The sequence below is a fragment of the Lemur catta genome, chromosome 3 (genome assembly GCF_020740605.2).
Source record: "Lemur catta isolate mLemCat1 chromosome 3, mLemCat1.pri, whole genome shotgun sequence".
NCBI lineage: Eukaryota > Metazoa > Chordata > Mammalia > Primates > Lemuridae > Lemur > Lemur catta.
Genome location: NC_059130.1, coordinates 20,368,526 through 20,392,328, shown reverse-complemented (window position 1 = coordinate 20,392,328; position 23,803 = coordinate 20,368,526). Strand labels below are relative to the sequence as shown.

The 23,803-nt window shown below is 42.2% G+C and overlaps 1 protein-coding gene across 1 annotated transcript in view; it reads right to left on the bottom strand.

Moving 5' to 3' along the window:
• CD101 (CD101 molecule) overlaps nt 1-22,786 on the bottom strand; it is a 30,019-nt gene extending 7,233 nt beyond the window's left edge. The window contains exons 1-8 of the mRNA XM_045546913.1: nt 22,669-22,786; nt 15,082-15,462; nt 13,306-13,722; nt 11,896-12,282; nt 8,590-8,973; nt 7,530-7,934; nt 3,356-3,766; nt 382-777 (exon numbers count right to left, since the gene is read on the bottom strand). Of these exons, the coding sequence (XP_045402869.1) occupies nt 382-777; nt 3,356-3,766; nt 7,530-7,934; nt 8,590-8,973; nt 11,896-12,282; nt 13,306-13,722; nt 15,082-15,462; nt 22,669-22,711 (2,824 nt within the window). The 5' untranslated portion in view covers nt 22,712-22,786. The remainder of the gene's footprint in view (nt 1-381; nt 778-3,355; nt 3,767-7,529; nt 7,935-8,589; nt 8,974-11,895; nt 12,283-13,305; nt 13,723-15,081; nt 15,463-22,668) is intronic.
• Between the last annotated feature and the right edge of the window lie 1,017 nt (nt 22,787-23,803).

The window sequence follows — 23,803 nt, the reverse complement described above, 5'->3', positions numbered from 1 at the left end:
TTCTCATCTCCCTATCTCTCATTCCCACTCCCACTGCAGATCAGCATTCCAAGATTAAAGGGTCAGCCAAAAGGTAAGGATGTCTGCTTCACCCATTATTTGGTTATTTAAAGGGACATAGTGTTGATGGCTTTTTTGGCCAGGGAGGGGAAGAGGGAAACAGATTCCCCTGATATTTAAATGTTTATGCCAAAACTTCATGTGGACCTTGTTTGTTCAAATGATTTACTATTGGGGAGACAGAAAACTCATCTTCTTTAGGGAACCTGAAAAGTGTCTTCAGCCTGAAGAAGGAGTAAAACACAGCTGACAGGGAAGGCATAAGTGCAGAGCCCCATACTCTCCTGCCCCCCAGCCTGTGGTAGATTAACCCCTAAGTACCTGAAGGCAGCACTGTGAGCACCATCCGCTGGGACTCATCTGATGCATGGTTGACCCACTTGCTTGGGTGTCCATGGAGCTGCCACTCTGTCACCCTGCACCAGTACATTCCAGCATCCTCCATCCCCACGTGATAAAGCTGCAGGACAAAGTCTGTAGGGGATGCGCGGTAACAGTGCAGGTGGCCCCTGAGCCCCTCTTCACCATACTCCAGCAAGCCATCGTGCTGCAGGTGCATCAGCAATTTATTTCCAGAGTTTTCTCTGCTCCAGTACCACATCACAGAGTACAGGGAGGCTGAGCTGCCCAAACTCTCCAGGCTGCAGTGGATGGCCACCTCTCTGTGCTCAGTGACATTTTCTGTCCGGTACACTTTGGAGACATGGACCTTACTTCCTAGAAAATAACATGGCGGTAAGTTAGAGAAGAATACAGACTTCCAGATGGGACACTTCCTCTGAGAAATCTGGTTGTCACTGGGGAGAGCTCCATCTTATATTCTTTAAATATCAGATCATTCACCTTTAATACTTGTCCTGTTTTTGTAATTCCTGTTTTTCTTTCAGGTTTGCCAGAACATTATCTGCTATGAATCAAACCAGCCACTTGCCTTCTTTAACCCCTATCTCTTGCCTGCTGGCCCCTGCCACTGCAAACCACCCAGCTTCAGTGGGGCCCTCTCCCCACTGCTGTTACTCCTCAGCTAACTCCTCTTTTACTTCCCAGAGGGGCTGTTCAGAACTTTCAGCCCCCCTCCCCTCAAATCATGTATTCCACCACTACCCTTCATTCTCAGCTAATTACTCTTCTTCCATATACCCAGATATTATCTTGGGTATCTTCCGTATAGATGCAGAGAGAAAGCAGGCTGTCTGAGAGACTGAACATTTAGATGCAAGTGTTAAAATGTCACCCAAGGGAACTATTCAAATTATTGGATTAGACTAAGTTTTAAACAGATTTCGACATTTACTTTCTTTTCTCCCTGCTAACCAGCAGGTGAGGACTTGAAATGACAGCCAGAGTAGTTACAAACAAAATAAATAAACTATCGTGTGGCATTAAATTTTCAACTCCACTACAAATACATTTATTAATCTATCTTTAAAAACTAATTTTATCTGATCTTGGTCTCTTTTTTAGTTACCATCTTAAATCTTTCCTTTCCTTCATGGAGAAGCATGTGAAATATTAGCTTATATGACACTGTCACTGTTTCTTCACCTCAAATTACTTCCTACTTTATTGCAGTCTGGCTTCCAATGTTATCAGTATTCTTGGTCAGGGTCCAGTTCCCAGCTTAAGGGACCCTCCAGCCTTTTTTTGTCCTCTTTATAGTTTTTGTTACTGAAGTCCATTTTCTTCTTAAAAATCTTTCCTCTTTTGACCTCAGATAAAATATCCCTCCTACAATTCTGACCAGCCCTACACAGTATCTTTTTCTGGGGCCTCTTTCTTAACTCATTCCCTAACTGAAGGTATATACCTGGAAGCCCACGGTTATGTTTTCCTCAACTCCTTCAGTATGTTAAAAGAATTTGAATTAGTTGCAAATGTTCTCAAATTGGATGATGTCTACCAAAAAAGATTCTAGGAAGCTTTTAATATACTAAACGTTCTTACAGCACTGAGCCCACATTTCTACACGGGAAGCCCTGGCTTGAGGTATGCAGTGTCTGTCTCCTTAAAAGGGACATGCACATATTGTCACGATTTTGGCTGGGACGGCTGGGAAACAGGGATGCCAGTCACACAGTGGGGAATGCAGAAGTATGAGTGAGTCTTGTGGGCAGAGATGATATGCCATGTGGGGCGTGCTGAGCATGAGGGTCTCTGGGGGCATCCAAGTGGAAATGTACAGCAGGCAGCTGGGTTTGAAGGCTTGGAGCTCAGGAGGTTGGGGCTAAGCGTAAAGACTTAGAGTTATCATCTTGAAGGTGGTAGTCAAAACCAGGGCAGTGTTTAAGAAGTTCTGAGGAAAGCAGAGAATAAGAAAAAAGTGGGCCCAGGCTCTACCCATGAGGAACACATACACTTATTAGGGAAAGAAGAGACCTGAAGAACACAGGCAGGGGTGCCCGGGGGGGGGCAGGCAGAGGCCCCATACTAAGCTACTGTTTTGCCCCTGCTGCCCCACCAGATGGTGTGCTCCCTTAGGGCAAGAGGGACACCTTCTTTATCTCTGCATGTCATCGCCTAATACATAGTAATGATCAATTATATTCTTATTTTTTGATGTTACCTTAAACATAGTATTTGAAGCACCAAATGAGTTCAACTTATCTGCGTTGTGCTCTTGGCCGGTTCCCGAACCTTAGGCTGTGACATTCAGTTAATTTTAATCAACATTGGAGGTGACCTAACTGATGCTGAGAGACCTAATCACCCCTGCCCACATTTAGACAGCAGCATTCTTAGACTAGCGCAAATGGATGGAAGTTCCATTACATTTTTAAAGATCTCCTGAGGAAGAGGAGATTCCCTCAGTAAGCCATTTCAACAGTTAACTACTCTTATTTGCCTTATGTTTAGGCAGCTAAATGTTGAAAAGCAATTTCTCCACACATCCCCAAAGAGTTGTACAGTTTCTGTTCACAGTGGGAGAAATATGCTTCGTATTACTCTTTCTCTGCCAAATTACAGTAGAGCCCCACTGGAATGACACAGCTTGTTATTATAGAGATCTGGAGATACGACACCCTGGGTAGCTGCCTAGACCAGGCTGCAGGCTGATAAGCAAACCAGTCAAAGGGATCTTGTTCCTATCCGAGCTCCACAAAACCTAAGATTGATTCACCTTAAGTGACCTCCCTCCTTTGGAGGGCTACCGGGTCCTGCAGTCATTTGTAGGTGGACTCTATTCCTATGACTAGGTCATATTTTTACTTTCACGTGATCACCTCACAGAACATCTACCCAAGAGAAAATGGCAATCCTACAGAAAGATGTGTGAGAATGCACTCACGAGGTTTACCTGTGGGCTTGAGTTTCAATTCTGTTAGCCCTGACTTCTTTCCTCCAAGCTTGAGCCAAGTGCCATTTGTAGACAAGAGCCATTCCTCCACAGCACAGTGATATTTTCCCTGATCACTGTCTTCCACATTCAGAATGTGCAGCTGAAACAAGTCTTGGGAAACTTTCTCAGTGTGAAATTTTTGTTTTCTCCGTGGAGTATGAAATTCATCCCCATATTTTACAACATTGGTTTGGTCCATTTCCAGGATCCTCAGCCAGGATGCACTAGTGGAAACGGGAGAAAAGTACCAAGTAATGGCTAACGGAAGGTTTCCAGTGGACCGGGACAGGATGCTACATTCTATATCAGTGTTGGAGTTGATGGATATCTCTTGGACTTGACTGCTTGAATTCACTTCTAGCTTGCTCTCTAAATTAAAAAATAGAAACAGTTACTTTGGTAGAAAATATAATTTTAAGGTAGTAGAGACGATAGAGGTCAACTAGGGCAATATGTCCTCCAGCCATCATATGTGTGAATTCCCTCTGCAGTAGACCTACAGACTGTTCATTCAGCTTTTGAACAGCTCACTATCTGACAAAACAGCCTATTCAATCTTTGGACAGCTCTGCCATGAGAGAATTCTTTATGATATCAAGTTGAATTTTATCTCTTTATAACTTCCATCCTCTGGTCCTAGTTCTACCCTTGCTGGGCAGGAAGTGGGGTGGTAGAGGAAGTATCAGAGAGAAAAGCCCAATCTCTTTTCCACATGATAATGCTTCAGTATTTAAACACAGACATTTCTTCTGTAGCATTTCATGTATCAAATTGAGGAGAAAGTGGCCCTATTAATGCTTTGTCTGTGTGCTCAGTATTCAGAGTACTTCTGTATTAACAATTTACCAAACTCTAGTTGTATCTACCTTCAAACATGGGTAAATAAAAATTGTACATGGGCTATTAAAACTATGTGTCTCAGCAAAGGAAACAATCAACAAAATAAACAGACAACTGACCGAATGGGAGAAAATATTTGCAAACTACCCATCTGACACGGGATTAATAACTAGAACATATAAGGAGCTCCAACAACTCAATATGATAAAGTCAAATAATCCAATTAAAAATGGGCAAAGAATCTGAATAGACATTTCTCAAAGAAAGATATACAAATGACCAACAAGTAAATGCTCAACATCACTAGTCATCAAAGAAATGCAAATCAAAACTACAATGAGATATCATTTCACTCCAGTTAAAATGGCTTTTATAAAAAAGACAGGCAATAATGAATGCTGGCAAGGGTGTAGAGAAAGGGGAACCGTGTACACTGTTGGTGGGAATGTAAATTAGCATGACCACTATGGAGAACAGTATGGAGGTTCCTCAAAAAGCTGAAAATAGAACTACCATATGACCAAACAATCCCACTGCTGTGTATATATCCAAAAGAAGGGAATTCAGTATGTCAAAAAGATATCTGCACTCCTGTGTTTATTGCAGCATTATTCACAATAGCCAAGATTTGGAATCAACTTAAGTGTCTACCAGTGGATGAATAGATAAAGAAATTTGTGGTACATATACACAATGGAATATTATTAATATATAGCCACAAAAAAGAATGAAATCCTTCCATTTGCAACAACATGGATGGAACTGGAGAACATTATGTTAAGTGAAATAAGCCAAGCACAGAAAGACAAGTCTCACGTGTTCTTATTTATATGTGGGAACTGAATATTAAAAACAATTGATCTCATGGAGATGGAGAGTAGGTGGTTACTAGAGACTGAGAAGGGTAGTGAGGAGGGGGAATAAAGTGGGATGGTTAATGGGTGCAAAAATATGGTTAGATAGAATGAACAATATTTGATAGTACAACAAAGTGACTATAATCAACAATAAGTTAGGGTATACTTTAAAATAACTAAAAGAGTAGAATTAGAATGTTCCTAACACAAAGAAATGATAAATGCCAGAGGTGATGGATACCCTGATTGGATTAATTCACATTGTATGCCTGTATCAAAACACTACATGTACCCTATGAATATATACAACTATTATGTACCCATAATAATTAAAAACTAAAAAAAAAAATAAGATGCAAAGGTCCAGTAAGACAGAAAAAAGTTCAAAACCATGTGTCTTTGCAGCCACTCAGCTGTGGGAACGTTCAATGGATATGGAGTAAACTGTGATTCCAGCCGCTTTTCTGGTTTGCCAGAAAGTTGAGTGACAATACTTGCTCCCAAATCTTATTCTCACTTCTTGCTGACATCACTGATTCTACTTCTGTAATTGCTTATTGATGTTACCAGGAGCTCCCTTTATTCTTCCTTCAACAAACATACTATATTATGTGCTAATGACTATGTGCTTATGACTATTCCAGGCTCTGTGGATGCCTCCCCTTAGTGCCTCACAGTCTAGAGGGAGAGACAAATACAGGGACAAAGGCTTAGAGGTCACAGCAGTATGTCACCCATGTCTGCCGGAGGTATGCCTAAGTGGTTAGCAGTGCACCCAGGAGGATACCCTAACCCAAATATGAGGGACAACCTCTTGGAGGCGGTAACTCCAGGCTAAGCCTTAAGGGTTTATAGGAATCACTCTGATGAAGAAGGGACTAAGGAATTCTGTACAAAAGAAGCAACTTGACCAAAGACTTTGAAAGTGAGAGAGAACACGGTGTATTGAGGAACTGCAAGTTATTCAGTGTGGCTGGAGCTCAAATTCAAGATGGAAAGTGGAAGAAGATGATGTTGGAAAGATTCAAATGTACCAGACTATAAAGGACCTTACAAGTCACATTGCAGGAGTTTGGACTATGAGGGGAATATAGAGGAGTTGGGGATGGCTCAGGTTTCTAACTTGGGTCACTGGCCGATGATGAGAGAAACATATGGAACAATGTAGAAGGAGCTTTGGATAATAATTGTGAGTTTATGTTCTCACATAGTGAGTGCAGACATGTCCTGGAGGCAGATGGATATATGAGTCTGGAGACAGAAATCTTTCGGGATAACGGATTTGAGAGTTGTCAGCATATGGGTTGTATAGATGGGCAGAGATGAGTCTACCTCAGGAGAGTGTGTAGAATAAGAAGAGAGTAAGCTGAGGATGAAATCGAAAGGAACAATTTTCTTTAAACAATCAATGGAGGAGGAGAATTCTGCAAAAACGAATGAAAAGGCGCCGTCAGTTTTAGGAAGGAAACCAAGAAAATCTTGTGTCACAGGGCCAAGGAAAAACGAAGTTTCAAGAAGAAAGAATCGGGGATACCAGTGCAAATATCACAGAGAGAACAAGTAAATTCAGGCCTGAAATAATAAACAAGGAGGTCACCACTATTACCAAAGACATTGCTCAGCAGCAGAGACAGTGACGACGACTACCATGTTTGAGCATCAGCTTGGTGTGTCAGGCACTGCACTGGGCACATCATGTATGTCACCACGTTTAAACTGAACAACAACAATTTACAGATGAGGTAACTAAGGCTTGGACAGATTAAGGGACTTGTCCACAGTCATGCTGCTATCCAGTGATCGTCAGATCTAAGTGACTTCCAAGTCTCTCAAAATTCTGTCGTAAGAGATACATGACACAGCAGAACTTTGCCTACGTGGTGCCTCACTTTTAACCTCTATGCTTTGTTACCAATTGATGCGGTAGATTATATTTGACTATAATCATAAGTTCTCTGACTCATATAGTAACACATTAAAAATAAGTAGATAAATGTATTCTAATGGAATTTACATTATCCCTGCCCCTAGGAGAGACCTTGCGAATGTTTAATAACTGGTAAAGCTGGGCAGTGAGCAATCCGAAAGATTGCCTCTCCACTGGGACCAGGTCCTAGAGGCCCCCTATTGTGCCACGTGGTATCCTTTAGTCGCTGGGTGGTGAGAACCCACCGGAAACTGGGGCAGGGGCACGGAGCAGGAGTTATTAGCCAGTGTGGAAGTATTTCAATGTTTTCACTACAAGTACGACCATCCCATGCATACTAACCTAATGTTAGCCTGGAAATCACTCATCCAGTGTTGCTTAGTTAGCCAGTGCAAACATAGGAAGGAACTATTTATGTTTTATTTCTATAATTTACCCAAAATGAGAAGAATGTGATTTTGTTTTGTTTTGTTTAAAAAATCAGGGATTAATTTCAAGTGATGCTTACCCGGTAAAGTGATGGCTATCTTCAATGGGTGAGAGATGACAGAAGCCCTTGCAGGGCCATTGGTGTGTAGGGAATTTCTGTCATAAACTTCCACTTTACACCGATACACTCCTGTCTCTTCCTCAGTGGCATCATGGATCAGGAGTTGAGAACGAAATGAAAACTGTGAAACCTTCGTTTTCTTTTGGAACTGGGATGGGAAATCCCCCCATTGAATAGTGCCATTATGGGTGATCCAAATAAGCTGATAAAAGTCTTGCGCCCCAGCTGGCTGGAACTGCCATGTCACAGTGAGTGGCAGCTTGAGGTCAGAGTAGCCGGTCCGTACTAGGCAGGACAGGTCAAAGGTGTCACCTAACTTCACTTGTGGTTGACGGCTCATCAGACTAACTCGTAAACTGGACTCTGTGGACAGGAAAATGAAACATAATTCCTAATATATTTACCAAATCAAAGTACAGTACTTTCAAGTTTTGCTAGTTACCACCTTTTCACTTAGGACCATGCATTTGTACATTTGGAGTATCATATATTTTTGGGATTGAAGTTGATTCACAGTACAGCCTGTCCTGAATTCTGACCTCAATTTTGCAAAGTTGACCCTCTTCTAAGACTGTTCTCAGCAGCGACAACAAATAGGCAGTGTTTCTCCAGTCTGCTGCTTAGACAGCTGCTGCTGAGTGGGTGGAACACTCCCCGGACCCAGTCGTCTGGCCTCCTTCCTTTACCCCCCGCTGCTGGGTTCAGTATCAGAACCCGGCTGCATGTGCTGGAAGAGGCTCTGCAATCCCAGGGCCACAGCTCTCAAAAGCCAGAATGTATAAGGCTCAGCTACGTTCTATATGTCGACTCCAACTCATAGGATTTTGTTTTTAACCTTGAACAACAACTTACAAGTTGTACTCTAAAGCTGATCTTTATAAAGATGAATAAACTTTAAAGATTAATTGGCAGACGTGGTGGCCAGAGACTGTGCTCTGTGTCGTGGGGTCCACTGCATTCCGCTGCAGAATGAAGTGACTGATGTGCAGGTTCAGAAAAGGATTTCTTTGACACTTACCCAGAGATTTTACAGTAACTGAAATCTTCTGGGTCCAGCTCAGATCTCGGGCCTTGTTCCGGGTCCTCTCAGACACTCTGCACTCGTACGTGCCGCTGTCTGGGAGGGTGGTGGAGGTGATCTCCAGTTGGAAGGTGGCCCAGTCCACTTTCTCCAGCCTTGTGTTGCCATGGTAACTGGGTCTCCCATCGGAGACACCCAGCTGCACAATGCCATCCTGCCCCATGCCAGCCACAAACTCTGGCTGTGTCCGGTCCTGTGGGATGTGCCACCAGTTCACAGACAGGGGACTTTCAGGTCCACCCACCTTGCAGAGAAGAATGAGTGCCTCTCCTTCCCACACAGCTTGCTGCTTATTCTTAGTAGACATAACCACACTTCTTGCTGTGGATTTCAGATTATAGAAGAAAAAAGCGTTTTAAGTAAATGAAAAATTTTCCAAAATACAGTGAAGTCTCACTAATTAGAACTTGACGAGTTTGTAACAAATCAGACCAGGCTGTTTCTTCCTGTACCACCCCCAGACAAAAGATTTGCTAAACATCTTAATAGTGGAAACAAGACAGCAGATAAATATCCCGAGAACCTATTTACACTTAAACAATTTGTAATTTGCGCTTTTTAAAAAATCAGTTTGTTAAATCAGCCCTTCCTTAAGAATATCTAGTAGGGCAAATATCTCATAATATTACTATTTTGTTAGATTAATTAGGGTGGGTGCATGAATCTAAAAGCAATAAAGCTACGTTTATTTAAATTTTTAGTTTTTTAGAATTCAGACCTTCAGCGTTGAAAACTGCCTTTCCCTGCTTATCTTCTCCTAATCAATCCTAATTGGTTTAGTATGTGTTTTCAACAGGGAAAAAACATTAATTATATCTCTGTTCACAATAAAAAGTTACTTGGAGGGAAAATATTTGTTTACATACATATATATCGTGTCTACACACATACATATGTACATATACACACACATATAAATATATATATACACATATATATGTGTGTGTGTATATATGCTGTTGGTAAAGGGAAAGCCTTATGTCTAAATTATAGTGTAAAACTATAAATGTAAATTTGGCTCCTAGATGGGAAATTCAAGTCATTCATTCAACAAACACATTCATTCAACAAACACTTCATTCATTCAGCAAACACAGGTTTTGCCCTGGCTGCTTTCTGGGCAATGTGGAGCTACATCAGGAGCTTGTCCATCCTAGGCAGCCCACCACTCTGTTTAAGGCCAAGGCCACTGGAGTCAGAATTACCCTGGGCAACATATTTGACCTGTCTGAGCCTCAGTTTTCTTTCCTGTGAAAATGAAGGTAATAATAGCACTCACCTTATTGTATTGTTGAGAGGACTGAACAAACGGCATACACGCAAGGGCTTAGCTTGGATGGCCAGGGAAAGTACTCAGTAAAGGTTAGCTATTAGCACTAGTGTTTAATGCGAGGCACTGGCCAAAGCAGCGGCCATTCAAAGCAAAAGAGAAAAACAAAACAGAAGGATATCACAAATCTAAATAGGATCTAAATGAATTTGCAAATTGCTCTTCCCTGCTGAGAAAGGAATTCAGTCTTGACTGTTTTATGTATATATATATACATATATGTATATATATATATACACATAAGTTACAAAGGCAGAATGAAGGTTAATGTCCATAAATGGGTTAAGAAAAATTACCAAATCTGCTTTCAAATTAGATTTTTTCAAGTTAAAAATAGACTCATAACTGAAGTTTAGAAATTAGAGAGGAAAGTATTACTCATAATCTCACCACTTTAACATAACCATTACGATTAGTTTCAACTAACATCGTTTTTTTTTTAAAAATGAGGTTTCCTTAGTTCATTGTGGTCATTACTGCCTTTTGGTAAAAGCAATAAACTTATTAAGTATGTGTAAGTTACACATTCACAGTGGTAGTGGCTGCCCCCTTCTGTTTAAAATATTCATAGAGTGATAAAACTCTGCTCTTACTTCAATAGTTTGACTGACTTTCAAAACAGAATGCTAAACAGGATCCTTAATAAATTTGCCAGTAACTTTTCCTATTTCTACCTATTAAGCCCAGTCTAGACTCTAACCTATGTGAAGAACTATTTTGAGTTTTGGAAGATGACCCTATCTACAGGATCATAAGCTATGTACCCTGAAACACATCTGGGGATCTCTTTGGCACAGTTCCCACACGATGGCTTTAAGAAAGGCTGCATATATGCTCCAGGGGAGGCTGAGATGCACAAAGCAGAGATTGATCTCTGTGTAAATATGTAAACCCGCCTACATTGTTTTTCCCGAATCCTAGAAAGTTAGACCAAATGTTTAGTGTGAAAACTAACATGAACACACTTCCTGGCTGCCACTCAGGCCAAAGCTTGTGTGTCTTCATTCCTAGCAAATGGGGTGATGGAGAAGAACATGAAAGGGAAACACATCTATCTTTGGAGATGCCTCCAATGAGTAAGTGCATCAAGGATATCTTTATCTTTAGCTTAGTTTTTCAAAAATTTAAAACGTTTAAATTTTTTTTTTCTTTTGCTTTTGGGCAATTAATTTTTATAGATTTTGAATTCCCAGCTCACAGAATCCTTATATTAGCTGTTTTCTCTCCGTATAAAAGGCACTGATTATTCAAACATGTTTAAGGTCACTCAACTTTCATAAAGTAAAGGTGAGCCGAGTAGCTTTCTCAGTTTGGGGCACACAGACACTCAGAACCATTTGGACGGGCATCTCCCCACGTCACAGCAAAACGCAGGGAATGGAGGCTGCCCACTATCAATCACTCTTTGTTTCTTACATGTTGCATATATGCTCTTCTGTGAGACAGAATGATGACTAAGTGTTATTTCCCATATCAGGTTAACACAGTAGGGCATTAACAGAAGGCAACTGAAAGATGCCAGCCCAGTTTAATACAGGTGTTCTCGGCTTTAAGAAAAACCCAAAGTATAAAAATCAGAACTAACAAAAAATAATTAGAATCAAAGAATCGAAGACAGCAAGGAGGTACTTAAGGCCCATCTAGTTGCATGACATAATTTCACAGATGAGGAAGCTGAAATTTAGAGACATGAAGTGGTGTGTCTGTGGTCACGGCCCACTTAGTGGCTCAGGAATAGGACTCAGGTCTCCAGCTGGTTGGGTGCTTCGTTTTACTCCATGTCACCTCCAATGTGATCTGATTGACACTGACCCTTCTGGAAGACGTCCACTGTGTCCATGAAAGCATCCTCTTCTAACAAAGGAGGGGATCAGAAAGCAGCCCAATGTGTACCTGGTCCCAGCCTCACATACCTGCGGGCGTTCTCAGGTGCAAACGGCTGTCTGGAGACTGCTTTCTCTGAAGCACCTGCCAGGAGCCCATCCAACTTCTTGCCACCTCTGCCACCTCACACCTGTAGGCACCTTCATCCTCTGGGCCCACAGAGAAGATCTTGAAAGAGAAAGCCTTGGGGCCTGACTTTGAAACCTGGAGCTGCCCTTGACTTGCTCTCTCTTTGTAGTCATTCTTCAGGTCCAGGACTCCACCAGCATCCATGTGGGCAATTTCAGTCCCATTGAAGAACCAAATGCTCTGAAGCTGTGGGTTGGGGCCACTTCCCACAACCAGGCAAACCAGTTCTAAGGGTTTCCCTTCAGCAAACGAGCTGTCAGTTGTAATATTGACTTGAAAATCTCTCACTGGGAAACAAAAGCAAGACAGGTATTTAGAGAGCCCACGCATGTGTCCTTTCAGGACTAGGGAGAAATGACACCCCTTGTGAGGATACCATAGGGATCTCATTTTATGGGGGAGATCAGTTCGACAGTGGCAGGTAAGCCAAAAAAATCCTAGAGTAAAAATTGCTCATGACTAGTCCTTAAATCACCCGGCAAGGACAGCATATATGGTTTTCTGAGAGCAAACCTAGTAAGCAAAATGTATGCAAAAATGTATGAAGTATACAGTTGTGAATGCTTTCTAAAAAAGAAAGAAAACTTCAATGATCCGGTGAAGTTTAGCAATGGGTTTACAGTACACGGTTTAGTAACCCATTCCTATTGGACCAAAGACTGTATAGAGAAACCAGGAATCACAGACAAGGTCTTTCCTCTTGCTTTGACAAAAATGCCAATGGATCATGGAAAGTGACACCATTCCAAGTTGGAAAAGGGGTCAGGTGGAAGGAAATCCCAGTACTGACAAAGACGAGGCTTCATGTTGGAAACTGGTGCTACTTTGAGGCCTAGGTGTCTGTGGTGAGCAGGCTTTGGAGAGAGACAGGCCTGCCTTTGAACACCAGCCCACCTTTCACCAGTGGGTGAGTTTAGGCAGAGCGCCCAGCATGTCTGAGGCTCAGGTTCCTCATTTTCAAAATGGGGAGTCAACTACTTCCTCATAGGGTGATCGTTAGCACTAAGTTAGGTAACGTAGATAATGTGCTAACACAGCCTGGCAGAAATGGTAACACTACTATTTCCATGGCTGGCTTGTGGGATGGATCTAACTGTTTAGCAGGTCTAATTTCACGTCAAACCTAAGGACAGAGCCCAACCTGAATGTCCTACATCTCCCTTATGATTCCCAGATGACAAAACCAAAATTTACTCAAACTTTCTAGCCAATTTTTTAGAGCCAACAAAAGATTAGAAAAAAATAAAAATATACCACAAGTACCCACTACCAATGTATTATATTAATGAATTTCCCAAGAAGATAATTACCTGCTGGCTGAATCCTCAGAGTGGTTTGATCTGTCTGCTTTTTCGTGATGAACGTCCAGGTTTCGTCTGGATCCTGAATCCATTCCACTGCCTCACAGAATAGCTGGCCTTGATCGGAGGGCTGGAGCCTCTCTATGGATAGCCTGAAGGTTGTGGCCCCAAGCTTGTTGAACCTCACGTCGCCAGCTGCAAACCTCTCTGTATACAAGGGCCCGGGGATCAGCATAAAGTCTTTGGAGAGAGAAATAATCTTGGTCGCTTGGCTTCCTCCTCCATCCTGTGTCAGGTACCAGGTGACAGAGAGGTGAGTATGTTGAGCTGTGGCTTTGGATGCCTCACAGGTGAGTTCTAATGGCTCACCTTCCTCTTTCCTGAGAGTCTGAGAACTCATGGTAGCAGAGAGCGTATCTGGAATAACTGGAAACAAAGAAATGATAATAATCTGATGGGCCCAGGGCTTGTTCAGTTAACCTCCTTAGGTAAAGATGGTGCCCTGAACCACCACCTGCAAAGCACAGACTTTGAGTTGGTTTTCCATTGGCCATATGCTTTCCTGTCCATATGCTTTCCCTATTGCCAGTGGGAACACTGGCATCTACGTATAGTTTATGGAACTTGGCAAAGCAAATGGCTCACTGATGTATTGATCCTGGCTTTGCTTCGTCAGCATAGGCTGTAACCAATTTAACTACTCAGGGTATGTATTTAAAGGGAGAAAGCAGTGGGAGGCAGAAGACCTAGATTCTGATCCTCAATCCATCCCTATCTGACTACATGAACTTGGGCGCCTCACTTCACCTTCCTGGGCCTTAAACTGCTCCTTTATAAGGTTCTGAAATAATCTGTTATAATTTATCATTTAGAGTCAAAATGCAACCCTTACCAAAGTTTTGGTAACTATCTTACTACCTATCCTTTCATTCTTTTCTTCCTCAAACGAAATCACACAGCCTAAGCTTACGCAAAAGGAACACTTAGATTTAGTTATCAATGAATAGATTAATATCAACATTACCAAGCATCTACCCTTGCTAGCTATTTTCCAGGGGCTGAGATGAGCATTCTCTTCTCAAGAAGCTCAGGATATGGTGGGGGAGAGGCTTATAAATAGTCAATCATCACACAACTGTGTAAGTGCTAATAATAGTGATATGAATAGAACATCAAGAGGAAACAAAAGTGGGAATACTGCCCACGGCAGTCAGGATGGGTTCTACAGATGAGGTAATATCTAAATTGGGTCCTGAAGTATGTGTAGGAGTTTGCTAAGCTGAAAAAGGGATGACAGAAATTCCAGGCAAAGGGACAAAGTGACAATTGCAAGGACTATGACCCTTTTCTCATGGATAAATATGTCAGAGAATGAGAGTTTGAGGATAATCATTTCTAAGTTAATGACTTAACACCTATGATACTAATACCAGCTCTCTTACCAAGTTTCTGTTCTGCCTCTAATCAGAGGCAGCATGGGAAGAACTCTCGCAGGTTCGTCTAATGCTATTGCTATTACCAACCTATGGATAGTTGTGGATGAGCCCTCGGGAGAACCGCACACCACATCTTATGGCAAAGATGATTGAGAAAAATGAATTAATAGTTTTAGAGAATATGAGATACCCACTTGTGACAAATTTCCAAACTATCCAGAGAGGTAGATGGGCTCTTTTCCCAAAGCAAATGGAACAGTATAAAACCGCATCATATTGCAAAGACATTGTGATGGCAGAGACTCTGCCTTCTCAGGGGCTGGCTAGCGGAAGTGCGCAAACAGCTTACCAATTAGATTGGTCTTTGCACTGTAACTCCCATAGTATTTCCCATCAGTGTTCGGCGTGTGACACTCATACTCGCCAGCATCGTTCATTTGGAGCTCTGAGATATGCAACAAGACTGCGTTGCCCTGGACCCTCTCCACGTAGATGTCTCCGTTTCGCACCCGCTGCGCATACATAGCGTAGGAGAAATGAGCATCCTTGGTGCTAATGATCTGAACCTCCTGGGTCGGGGCTGACGGCAGGTAAATAGACCACTGGAAATGCTGCTCAGAGGGTCCCTGGTGGCCAGTTACGTTGCAGCCAATGCTGACAGGGTAACCTTCAGCTCTGAACAGCGGTCCTTTCTGAACTGTTACTTCTCTCTGGCCAATGCAGAGCTTAGCTTGCAAGTAGAAGAAAGAAAGGGGAATAAAAATAGATTAGCACCCCAGTTCCCAATGCACCACATTATGTAGTTCCCTGTATTACAATTCCGGTAAATGAGATCACAGGTTATTAGCTATAATCAACTCAAATGTTCAACATCTTCTTCAGGCTGCGCAGCAGTGGAATGGCTTGATGAGTTAATTGTTCTTTTGTAACTTTAACTTCCACAGTAATCTCCAGTCTCTTTTTAAAAAGCTTAGCTTCATCAACATAACATGACCACTTCTATAAAACATCTGCTTATCTAAGTGTACTTATTTTAAAGCAAATACAATGTATGGTGATACACCTCTTACATTATTTTATGGGAAAATTCAACATATATTTCCTCAAGCTTCAAATTCCAGGGTACCTGGCATAGGGCAGTTCCCACATAAGTTGTTGCTGGAGCAGCGAAGTCTACAACTTTGCCCTTAGTGCCTTGAATTTTCTTGCTGGTTGGTTGGAACCTATTTGTAGCTTTTGGGCAGGTCTGATGTAAGACTAGCTAAAATGAGCATCAGAAGAGGCAGTGATACTTCCTTTCTAAACTGCGGAGGTATATTTATGTTTTGTTGTTTCTTAAAGAGCCGCTATAGCATTACTGAAAAGCTTCGTAATAGATGGCTACGAAGTCCAGTAGGTTCTGGGCTCAGAATTTATTTTAGTTCTGTTCTTACCAAAAGTTTTCAGTTGGGACCACTAGGGCATGTTTTCTATTGGAATAAATCTCAAATATTAGGTCTAAAGGAGAAAGCATGATTAAATGGTAACATTGCATTTGACAAATTTTTAAAACCAAGCATTTTTCAGAAATCAACAAGTATATGTTTCCTTGTTATGATTGATATTGCTGGCTAGTTCATTCGGTGTTACAGAAGGAGAAAGACAAATGACAGACATGCCACAGGGTGGGCCAGGTCCTTTACTTGGGGCCCAGGGCCCAGTGGAAGGGAAGACAGCTTTGAAAGATGTCAGAAGGGCCCACCAGGGAGCGATTGCTGGTGTTATGGAGTTAACAGAGTAGAGTTCATAACAAGATGTGGAAGAAGCAGAGCGTCTGCTGAATTTTGTGACTCCTCGAGGACAAAGAGCAAAGGAGACTGGAGTGGAAAAAAATGTGAGGGAAAGGAAAAATGACATGACAGAGACCATGATAAGGCTGAGCATGGGAATTTGGGATGAAATGAAAACAATTCTAAGGGATCGAAGGGGACCTACAAAAAAAATTGCAGAAAGAGTAAGTGGTCACCTGATGCAGCAACTAAAAATTGCATGTGTGTATGTTTGATCTAAAACTGGGAAGCAAACAAACCAACCCCCACCCAACCAGTCAGCCAGCCACCCACGTTTCTAGTAATGATTTAAAAATACGCAAATTCATGCATAATCCCAATTAATGTGACATATGTATATCATGGTCTTTTTGTAATAAGTATCTAGGAATAGAAGTTAGACCACCTTAGAAAAATTTAAATTATTACTTACAAAAAAGTTATACTCCAAAGGCTGTTTAAAACACTTTTCAGTAATGCTGTCTTAGAGAAGTGTGTGCACCAAGCTATATGTAAAAGAGTATTCATAGTTACACTATTCATTAAGTCACAAAATAAGAGACAACCCATATGTCCACCAACAGTAGAATGGATTAACTGTGGTACATTTACAAAATGGGATATTATATAGAAATAAAAATTAACAAATTGCAAGTATTTGCAATAACATGGATGACTATGTTCAATGAAAGACGCAAAAACACTTTTGAATCCTTTTGACTACAATACAGAATGATTCTACTATCTATAAATTTTAAAACAGGCACAACCACACTGTATTGTTTAGTGATGCATACATAAGGGGTAAAGTCATTTTAAAAAATGCTAGGAAGTTGCTATCATGAAAGTCAGCAAGGTGACTGCTTATGACCTCATGGGGCACGCTGCAGGGTGGGCCAGTGCTTCTAGGGTCTAGACAGTATCTCATTTCTTTTCTTTCCTTTCCTCCTCCTTTCCTTTTCCTTCTTTCTGTTTTCTTCTTCTTTTTTTTTTTTTGGAGACAAAGTCTCTCTCTGTCTCCTGGGTTAGGGTGCAGTAGTATCACTGTAACCTCCAACCCCTGGGCTCAAGTGATCCTCCTGCCTCAACCTCCCCAGTAGCTGGGACTACAGGCATGCACCACCATACCTGGCTAATTTTTTTTCCTTTTTTCTTTTTTCTTTTCTTTATTTCTTTTCTTTTTTTTTTTTTTTTTGTAGAAATGGAATCTGGCTCTTGCTCAGGCTGGTCTTGATCTCCTGGTCTCAAGCAATACTTCGGCCTCCCACTCCCAAAGTGCTAGGATTACAGGCATGAGCCACTGCCCAGGCCTAAGGAATTGTTTCAAAGGGTTAAGGAAAAGCTTCCAGCTTCCCCCTTTTGAACTTTGGCTACTAGATCTGCAAATACCAAATCCATGGCTGTCTCCATTGTTTCTCACTGCCTCCTGCAAATGCCTGGGCTAGAGATGTAGATTAGGTCACTTACATACAAGCATTAGGAAGTGTTAGGGAATATAAGGAAGAGGGGCTAAGGAGAGATTACCAGGGAATCTCTCTATTTAGGGGATGGGATGAGGAACAAAACCTACAGAAGGAAGATTTAGGGAGCTAGAAGGGCAGGCGGACAAAGCGACTTGGAAACCAAAGGAGGCAAAACGTTCCTATAGGAAAGTGCTCGTCCGCAGGGCAAAAGGTTGCTTAGAGATAGGGGACTCTAAAGGCACAGAAAAATCCTTTTAGTTTGATGATGAAGATGTTCATGGAGATCTTTGTAAAAGAGATTTCCATTGAGTCACTTCTTTCCCAGGGTAAGAAGTGACTGCAGGAAGTATAAACACTTCAAGAAGTTTCATGGAGAAGGGAAAGAGAAGACTGGGGTGGCAGCTGGAAAGATTAGCTGGGCGAGGAGAGGTGGTGAGGGCGGGATGGAAAATGGGTGAAGTCAGAGAGGAGGATGAGTGGAGCACGGTCCCGGTAGAGGCATGAGGTCAAGAAGAGACGGGGAGGGTGCTGTGCTCTGGTCTGAATGTCTGTGTCCTCCCCAGACTCACATTCTGAAACCTGCCCCCCAAGGTGATGGTGTTAGGAGGCGGGGCTTTGGGGAGTGATTAGGTCACGAGGGCTCTTCACTGATATGCAGGATTAGTGCCCTTTTAAAAGAACCCAGAAAGCTACTTGTCCCTTCTATTATGTGAGGACATCGCTAGAAGTTGCCATCTATGAGGAACGGGCCCTCACCAGATGCCAAATCTGCTGGCACCTTGGTCTTGGGACTTCCCAGCCTCCAGAACTGTGAGAAATAAATTCCTGATGTTTCCAAGCTACCCAGTGTAGGGTATTTTTGCTATAGCAGCCCAAACAGACTAAGACATACTGCTTTCTCAAGAAAGTGGAAGAAATGGTGTGGAGGTTTCAAAAGTATTTTTGAGATGGGAAGAAATGACTGACAAAGATCAGTTCCAATGGCTGTGCCCGGGGATCGTATACTCAAGCATTTTATTTTAAATATGTTCTCTGCGGGCTGTTGCAAGTACATACCTCTCTTCCTCCTAAAGGGTAAAATACCTATAAAGACTGTGTCATTGTTTTCTCTTTTAATGGACAGAAGGTTAAGCACCTTTGAACAGTGGCTCAAATTCTTGGTGACCAATGAGTACACAGCTTGGCACTGATACACTGACACTGGAATCAAGCTTTCAAAACATAAAAAATTCCTTGATGGTATTGGCCTTTTTGAAAAATATCACTGGGATTGTCAAATTTACCATTGTAGTATTATTTCAATGGAAACTATTAGGTTGAACTACATAAAATGGCCCATATTTGACCATTTTTGATACCCAAACCCCGGCAATTTCAAATAATTCTACCTTATAGAAAACCTACCTAGAAAACAGCCAACATCATAAGCAGAATCTCTTTCTTTACAGATTCAAAAACCCTATGTGATTGGAGGCTGAGATAGCTTCCATCCATTCCAAAAGTGGAATCTTTTCTTCTTTTTTCATGCATGCAATCACAGTAAGACAAACATAGCCCCTCCCCCACCCCTGCCATGTTAATGGCTCTGATTTGCAGAGTGACTCATTAGGGCGAGGGGTGATAGATCAAGCAGACTGAGCTAACTGCTAAGTCCAAGATCTCATTTACCCATGACATTAACCTCATCCAGCACCATATTCTAACAGGATTATTCAGTCCTTATATTTATAGCAAAAAATAAGTTGGGACAAAGTATACATTTGTTAAACAATATAATTGATCAATTGATCATCATTTAATTAATTTCCTTCGTTTCCCCTCTATATTTGTAATGGCAAATAGCAGGCTTCCAAAGCTTTTTCAAGTTATGTCCTGATGTATTCTTCACATAAAAACTGTGATTCTATACAAAATTAGTGCTTGGGGTGAATCAGAATTTAGAAGAAATAAATATATAACCAGTTTAAGTACCTGGGATTTTTTGTTTTGTTGTGCTTTGAGACAGGGTCTCATTCTGTTGCCAGGGCTAGAGTGCAGTGGCGTCATCACAGCTCACAGCAACCTCAAACTCCTGGGCTCAAGCCATCCTCCTGCCTCAGCCTCCTGAGTAGCTGGGACCATAGCATAGGCACATGCCACACTGCTGGCTAATTTTTCTACTTTTTGTAGAGATGGGGTCTCACTATGCTGCTCAGGCTTGTCTGGAACTCCTGGCCTCAAGCAATCCTCCCACCTTGGCCTTCCTAAGTGCTAGGATTATAGGCATGAGCCTCTGCGCTCAGCCTAAGTAATCGTTTAAAAGGGTTAAGGAAAAGCTTCCAGCTTCCCCTTTTTGAACTTTGGTTACTACTTTTCCTTCCCTAGGTCTTCCAGCCTACTTACTAAAAAAAAAAAAAAAAAAACCAGAGAGAGAGAATTTGCAATTCACTGAATTCTTGCACAATGTAAACCTAATTTCCCCCTATACACATGGCAAATACACAAAGCACATACACTTGAGAATCACACTCAGACAACTGAACAGAACAAAGAGAAACACACCAGCCCCCCAAGGATCCCAGCAGTGCACCTATCCATCAACACCTGCCAAGCCAGTCTGGCAGGCGTCCATCACCCAGCAAGTGGTCCTAGTAACTTCCACTGCAGACTGCCTCTCTCCCCATCAGGCCCAGATCTGATCCTTACCTCACATTATCATATATTCCTTGAGATATGAACCCAGTTCAACTCAACCAGTGTTTATTAAGCAAATCCTTTGTGCTGAATGCTGCACTTCTTTAATTCTTTAGCCACAGCCCTGGTCACACCAATTACAGCTGGGTTTACTTCCCCCATCACCCCAGCCTTTCTGGTCCCTGCACTAACTCACTCTATCCAGTCTCTCTAAAGCAAAAGTTCTTTTCTTTTCTTTTCTTTTCTTTTTTTTTTTTTTTTGAGACAGGGTCTTACTCTGTCACACATGCTGAAGCGCAGTGGCATCATCATAGCTCACTGCAGCCTCAAACTCCTGGGCTCAAGCAATCCTCCTGGCTCAGCCTCTCGAGTAGCTTGGACTACAGGTGCATTCCACCAAGCCTGGATAATTTTTTATTTTTATTTTTTGTAAAGAAGAGGTCCTGCTATGTTGCTTAATCTGGTCTTGAACTCCTAGCCTCAAGCAGTCCTCCTGCCTTAGCCTCCCAAAGTGCTAGGATTGTAGACATGAGCCACCGCACCTGGCCTAAAGCCAGAGTTCTTAACCTGGGTGCATATATAGAGTGAAAAGGTCCATAGACTAGGGTGGAAAAAAACTCCTACATCTTTATTTTCACTAACCTCTAATGGAAATTTAGTATTTTCTTCAGTTATGAATGTAAATAACAAAGCACAGATATTTTCACATCCCATTACAAATGTTACAGATATATTGAAGTATTATTCATACTCATCAGTACTTTGAAGTTTGGTACATTATAGACCTACCCCTAGATCCTGTTATATAATGAATAAAGAAACAAATAAATAACTTCATCACAACATATTAAAAATACTTTGGTAACTATTTCAACATGACTGATTTTCTCTATAACCCTGTGCATTTTATTTTATGCACTTAAAAAATTATTCTGAGATGGAGTCTATAAACATCACCAGATGCTAAAAGAAGCTGTAGCACACACAAAAAAACCCCTGCTACCTGCTCTACCTGGTCTGAAACTATTTCATTCCCTGCCCAATTCATCTGATTCTCCCTTCTACCTCCGAATTTCCCCCTCTCCTCTACCCTGTTATAACATATATAGATGCCCATGGGCCAGGTAAAGTCCTCCATATGGCCCTCAGCAGAGCCAGATGAATCTTCCTGCTCCCTTCTCAGTCTCTCTCAGTAGCCAATTCCCACTGTCAGAACCTTCTTTTAGTTAATCTGCTAAAACTACTAAGTGCTCTCATAACCTTTCCTCCCATCCAGCCACATCCCCAAGAGTCCTCCTCTCAGTCTAGGGAGCAAAGTCTTTTTTTTTTTTCGAGACAGTCTCGCTTTGTTGCCTGGGCTAGAGTGAGTGCCGTGGCATCAGCCTAGTTCACAACAACCTCAAACTCCTGGGCTTAAGCGATCCTACTGCCTCAGCCTCCCGAGTAGCTGGGACTACAGGTATGTGCCACCATGCCCGGCTAATTTTTTCTATATATATTTTTAGTTGGCCAGATAATTTCTTTCTATTTTTAGTAGAGACGGGGGGGGGTCTCACTCTTGCTCAGGCTGGTCTCGAACTCCTGACCTCGAGCGATCCACCCACCTCGGCCTCCCAGAGGGCTAGGATTACAGGCGTGAGCCACCGCGCCCAGCCAAGGGAGCAAAGTCTTTTACTCTCTCTTGGGATGGTCAGCCCAGGAAGATTAGGGAAAGCCAGGGCCAGGAAAAACTGGCAAATCTGGCAACACAGACAAATGCGAAAAAATGTGGAATCATCTACAAGGAACCCAACCAAGCATTGCACCTCCTAGAACTCAAGGATGTCTAGGTAAGCCAAGAATTGTCACCAGTCAGTTAGAAATCATTGCCAACATTAGAAATACATGGCATAGTTGTTCCCGTAGAGAACAAATTGTCCCACTCCATCACCCAGCAGGCTCCAGTCGACCAGCTCCTGTGACAATAGAAACATTCAGGGTTATGAAACTTACTCAGAAAGAGAAAGAAAGATGCCACATACGAGATGCCTGCCATTTGGGCCAGCACAGACCTTTCCCGTCCTGGCGGTGTCACTGATGTTGATCAGAAGCTGAGTGAGTGACAAGTGCTGTGCTCTCACGCAAAGGTAAAGAGGAAGCAATAGTGTGGTTTTCAGCCACTGAGAAACACAATGGCTTGCAAAAAGCAAAACTGGTTACATTATACCATTCTTTGCTAATCACACAAATTTGGGTGTAAAAATGTTATCTTCATGGTTTAGTAAACATATAAAGATAAAAATGAGCAAAGATGGGCCTCATCCTGCCTCAGTGTGTGTCATTTGGTAATGATGAGGGAATTTAAGTAAACTGAATACATAAAAAAAACAACCAGAGATTTTCCCCTCTTGGCCCTTATCTCATCTTCCGTCTTGGGAGAGGAAATGACTGAGAAATGAGATAAGGGTCCCTGGACCCTTATGAACCTCAGGTGACGCCTGGTGGTGGTGAAGATGTCAGGCTCTAGAGTCAGGCTGCCTCGGGTTGCACACAGATTCTACTTTTAGTAGCTGTGCAATCTTAGAAAAGCTAATTAACCTTTTCTAACCCTCATCTCTAAAATAGGGTTACTAATCGTGTGTACCCCATATGACTGCTGTGGGAGCTGAATGAGCTAATTTATTTAAAGCACTTAGAACAATATCTGGTACATAGTAGATGCTCAATGAATATTAGCTTCCATCATCACCATTGTGAGACATGTAAGTAAATCTTCATCGGCTCAGTGTGGGCCTGGGCACCAAGGGTGGCAGAGAAGTGTCTCAATACAGCAGTTGGCCCTGAACCCGGGCTGATGTAATACTACTCCAGTCCTAGAATTCTCAGGAAGCTTCCACTAAATCAGATAATCACAATGCAATGTGGCAACCATCGATGAGGCACCTAAAGTGGCCAGGGGAAGCTGGTGGGCAGGAGAGAAGGTCAGCATGGAGTGGGCTGGGCCAAGCGAGGCAACGAATTGCTCGGGGAGGAAGAAGGCCAAGGAACAGTTGGGGAGAAACAGTCTGGCATGGACAGTGATGCACAGGCTGTACCCTCCTGTTGGAAGAAAGTTTGAGGCTGCTGTGAAAGGAGAAGGTCTATTCAG